Source organism: Fonticula alba (genome assembly GCF_000388065.1).
Source record: "Fonticula alba strain ATCC 38817 unplaced genomic scaffold supercont2.5, whole genome shotgun sequence".
NCBI classification, from domain to species: Eukaryota; order Rotosphaerida; family Fonticulaceae; genus Fonticula; species Fonticula alba.
This window is the reverse complement of record NW_009242975.1, coordinates 2,225,045-2,229,379: the sequence shown is the minus strand read 5'-3', so window position 1 is coordinate 2,229,379 and position 4,335 is coordinate 2,225,045. Positions and strand designations below refer to the sequence as shown.

The 4,335-nt window shown below is 63.4% G+C and overlaps 2 protein-coding genes across 2 annotated transcripts in view; one reads left to right on the top strand and one right to left on the bottom strand.

Moving 5' to 3' along the window:
• Nucleotides 1-2,958, top strand: part of H696_03655 (hypothetical protein) — a 3,342-nt gene extending 384 nt beyond the window's left edge. The window contains exons 2-8 of the mRNA XM_009497528.1: nt 115-228; nt 391-574; nt 666-853; nt 1,058-1,186; nt 1,272-1,596; nt 1,675-2,691; nt 2,825-2,958. Of these exons, the coding sequence (XP_009495803.1) occupies nt 115-228; nt 391-574; nt 666-853; nt 1,058-1,186; nt 1,272-1,596; nt 1,675-2,691; nt 2,825-2,907 (2,040 nt within the window). The 3' untranslated portion in view covers nt 2,908-2,958. The remainder of the gene's footprint in view (nt 1-114; nt 229-390; nt 575-665; nt 854-1,057; nt 1,187-1,271; nt 1,597-1,674; nt 2,692-2,824) is intronic.
• A 255-nt stretch (nt 2,959-3,213) lies between these two features.
• H696_03654 (hypothetical protein) lies at nt 3,214-4,330 on the bottom strand. The gene is made up of 3 exons (XM_009497527.1): nt 3,931-4,330; nt 3,663-3,789; nt 3,214-3,522 (listed from the first exon to the last, which is right to left on the bottom strand). Exons 1-3 carry the CDS (start codon nt 4,308-4,310, stop codon nt 3,361-3,363), a joined length of 669 nt encoding a protein of 222 aa, XP_009495802.1. The 5' UTR covers nt 4,311-4,330; the 3' UTR covers nt 3,214-3,360.
• Between the last annotated feature and the right edge of the window lie 5 nt (nt 4,331-4,335).

Sequence of the window (4,335 nt, the reverse complement as noted above, 5' to 3'; positions counted from 1 at the left end):
CCTGATGCCTGCAATGTCTCTGGCTCCCGTTGGTTTGCTGCTCCCTCTTTTTTTCCCCTTCCAAACACGCTCCGCCTTCTCTTCCCAGCTGACCCGGGTTATGGTTGTTCGCAGGTTGATGATGTCTTTTTCTTCCGAAACCCCCTCTCCAAGCATCCCCTGGCCAAGGGGACGCTCTTGCTGAACCGGCACCATCTTTCCTTCATCTCTCCCAACTACCATGCGAAGGTGTGTCTCCCTCCTCCCCCCTTTTCCCCCTCCCTCCCCTTCCCCCCTCCCTCCCTCTCGCTCTCCTTCTCGTGTGACCCTTGCCTCACCTGCCTCCGCTTGTCTTTCCACCACCGCCGCTGCCACCGCCACCACTGCGAATCGTTCCCCCTGCGCCGGCAGATCCTCTACACCAAGATGTTCCACATCACCTCGCGCAGCAAGAGCCCCAACGACGGATCCAAGTCCGCCGACCGGCACTACATCATCACCATCCACTCGCGGGACTACCTGGTCTACTCGATCATCCTGCCGGATGGCGTGGACCGGGAGAACTTTTACCAGACGCTGATCAGCTATCGACCCGGTATGTGTGCCCCCTTTTGTGTGGGCCGCCTGTCTGGCCTTCTCTTCCACTGGCCACATGCTAATCGCCTGTCCCTGCTGCCGTGCCACAGCCTCCTTCCAAAACTACCCAGCGCTGGCCCAGTCCGATGGCGGCACTCCGCGTGCCGGCCATGTCACCCCTACCGGCACCTTTGATGAGGGCTGGAAGATCTACGATCCCCACAGCGAATATCGCCGCATGGGCGTCGAGACCGTGTCCAAGATGTGGCGCATTTCCAGCCTCAACGACGAGTACAGTGTGCGTGTACCTGGCTGTCCTTCATGCTGGGCGCCACTCCGCCGCTCTTCCTCCCCGCGCTGCCCTGCTGACCGCGTCCTCGCTGCGCCTCATGCTTTACACCCGCGCACCCCCCTTTTTCTCTCGCACACACACACACACACACACACACACACACGCACACACACACGCACACACACACGCGCACACACACACACACACCAGCTCTGCGACACATATCCCAAGGTCATCGCCGTGCCTGCCGAGGCCAGCGATGCCATCCTCGAGGGGGCGGCCAAGTTCCGCAGTCGCTGCCGGCTGCCAATCCTCAGCTACCTGTATCTGCCGAATGGAGTGCGTCCATATGCCTTGCCAACACTCCCCGCCGCCTTCGCGCCCCGTGTCCCTGCCTCGGCTGACCCTCCCTCCGCCCGGCTAGGCCTCCATTTCTCGAAGCAGCCAGCCTCTGGCCGGGCTGGCCAGTGTGGGCAAGCGCTCGACCGCCGACGAGACCCTCGTGTCAATGTACTTCTCGGCGGCCGAGAAGGACCGCGCGCAGCGCCTGCCCGGGTTCACCCTGCCCGGTGGGGCGACTGGCACGCAGAACCACATCGTCGACGCCCGGCCCCGGGTCAATGCCATTGCCAATGCCGCCATGGGCAAGGGGTTCGAGCAGCCGGACTTCTACCAAAACTGCACGCGCGAGTTCCTGGGCATCGACAACATTCATGTCATGCGCGAGTCGCTGGACAAGCTGCTTGCCGGTGCGTCGAGGCCATGCTTGCCGGGTCTGTCTGGCCCTTTCCCCGACTAATGCCTCGTGTCTCGTTCCCCCCTTGCAGGAGTCCTGCAATCGGATCAAAGCATCTCCGGCTGGTATGGCGCCCTGGACAGCAGCGGGTGGCTCAAGCACATGCAAATCATCATGCGCGGCACGCTGAAGATGGTCCGCTATGTGTTGGATGGCGGGAGCATCCTGGTCCACTGCTCGGACGGGTGGGACCGGACGGCCCAGCTGGCCGGCCTAGCCGAGGTGTGCCTCGATCCGTACTACCGAACCCGGCGTGGCTTTGCCGTGCTGGTGGAGAAGGAGTGGCTGGCGGCCGGGCACAAGTTTGCCCACCGCATTGGCCACAGTGTCTATGGCAAGGCCAGCTCCCAGTATTCGGAGGTGAGCCCGGTGTTCATCCAGTTCCTGGAGGCCGTGTGGCAGTTGAGCCAGCAGTATCCCCAGTCTTTCGAGTTCACCGGGACCTGGCTTCGGGCGCTCTGGAGCAAGGTGGTCGGCTGTGACAGTGGGACCTTCCTGTTCAATTGCGAGCGCGAGCGCCACCAGCATGGGCTGCCCACCGGATCGCCCTCAGCCTGGGCCGAGCTCCTGTGGCCGACATCCGACTGGCTGGACTTCGTCTACACCAACCAGTTTTACCAGGCCCCGGCGAGCTTGGACCCGATGGCCGGTCGCGGCTCGGCCGACGCCCCGCGCATCCTCCTCCCCCAGACGGCTCCCCATGGGATCCGCTTCTGGCGCGAGATGTATGCCCCCTTCGAGGAGGAGCCCTTGGCGTTGGATTTGTTTGTCCCGTGCGTTCAGACTCCCGGCGGCTACAAGCCCACCTGGGGCCCAAGCCACCGGATCAACATCTGGAACAATGCCACCTTCGACTTGCGCAAGAAGATTGCCGCGGCCGAGCGCGAGCTGGCCGATCTGCGCCGGGCGGCCGCCGGTACTTCCCCCGGATCGGCCGGCGAGTCGGTGGCCGATGACACCGATACCATCTCCGCGTCTACGACTCCCTCCAGTCAGTATCTCTCGGATGACCTTCATCAATACCCGGAAACCGGGACGCTGGACTCCGGTGCGTAGGCGATCCTCTCCCTCTCCCTCTCCCTCTCTCTCCCTCCCTCCCTCTCTATCCACCTCTCTTTCTCTTTTCCTCTCCTTCCTTCACTCCATCCCACTTACTCACTGCCACCTTGCCTCATCCTTAGATGATGTTCCGGGCACGGTGGACGAGACCAAGATCGAGACGGCAGTTGACTCGGATCCCGAGTCGCCGGACCTCTCGGAGTGAGGGTGCCGGGTTCTGCCTTTCTGTGTCTGCCTCCCCCCCCCCCCCTCCCCCTCCTACCTCTCGCCCCCTGGGCCAACGCTCTCACGGCCAATCACGACACACTGGCCTTTTTGTGTCTGCCCCCCGTACTCGCACGATGCGCACCTATGTGACTGTATCATGCGCCACATGCCGCGCATGAAAAGACACCCCCTTTTCCCATTCGCCTCCCCCCCCCCCCCTGTCGCTCTTTTAAACATCAGCCATATGAGTGTGGATGGGCGTGCATGCAGGCACATGGGCGGGGATCTTCCTGTTGGAAGGCTGTGTGTGCTATTTATATTTATTTTCGGCGAGAGAAAGAGAGACAGGACGGCAGTGCGGCCGCGCGAGAAGCCACCACGCTCCTGTGACCGGGCCGGACAGGGGATTGCCCGTGGGCACAGAGAACGCGAGACACGCCCAGGCCGACATTCAGTTGGGCGGGATGTAAATCCCCTCAGTGGCCATCCAGTGGAGGTCATTGTTCTTGCTGGTGGTGGCCGACACCTCCATCTGACCGGGGATCGGGTGTCCATACTGGTAGCGTGCATTGGAGGCCAGGAAGCTCCCCGTGTCATGGTGCATCAGGCGGACCTGCACAGGCGCACAATATCGTGCAAGTCAGCAAACGGTAGTCAGATGATAAGGCCATGCTCCCCCCGGGGGGGGGGGGTTGCCCTAGAAGAAGGAGGAGGCAGCGCAAAAGGAGCCGGTAGGAAATGGGAGCCACGCACAATTTGATCGCGGGGCCAGAACTTGTGCTTGACCGAGCACTCGACGACCCACACGTCCCCGGAGTCCCCCTCCGGCAGGGAGGGATGTGCAAAAGCCGACACCTCCTGAGTGGAGGAGATGGGTGACCTGGGCAGAGGGCGGGGCAGAGGGCGGGGCAGGGGGCGGGGCAGAGGGGGGTTAGAAGGGCTGGCCGAGCAAGGCAGGGACAGACGTGCGAACATGCGGGCGCCCAAGCCACGGCAACGAAAGGAGGCAAAGCCCACATACCGGTGCAGGTGCGAGTGCAGTCGAGTCGACGTGAGGGCATGCTTCAGCCGGATCTGGCTACCGCAGGGAACCGGCGTGCCGCGCGGGCAGGCCCGACCCAGCGGGCCCTCCACAAGCCAGTAGGATCCCGGGTGCGGCCCGGGGCCGGACCCCAGGCCGGCCGTCCCAGGGTATGCGGTCACCACCTGCTGCATGCTGCCGGTGTTGTATTTGATGTCCATCGAGTGAAGCTGCCCCTTGGTCTGAGTGTGCAACAGCTTGATGCTACTGCCGCAGGTGACCGGCTGATCGGCCACCGCGGTAGCCGAGGCCAGAGCCAGAACGTGCAGCAGCATCACGGCGAGTGCCAGAAGCACGCTGTTCGTCGAGACGGGGCGCATGGCGGCGGAACGGGGGAGGCGGGGG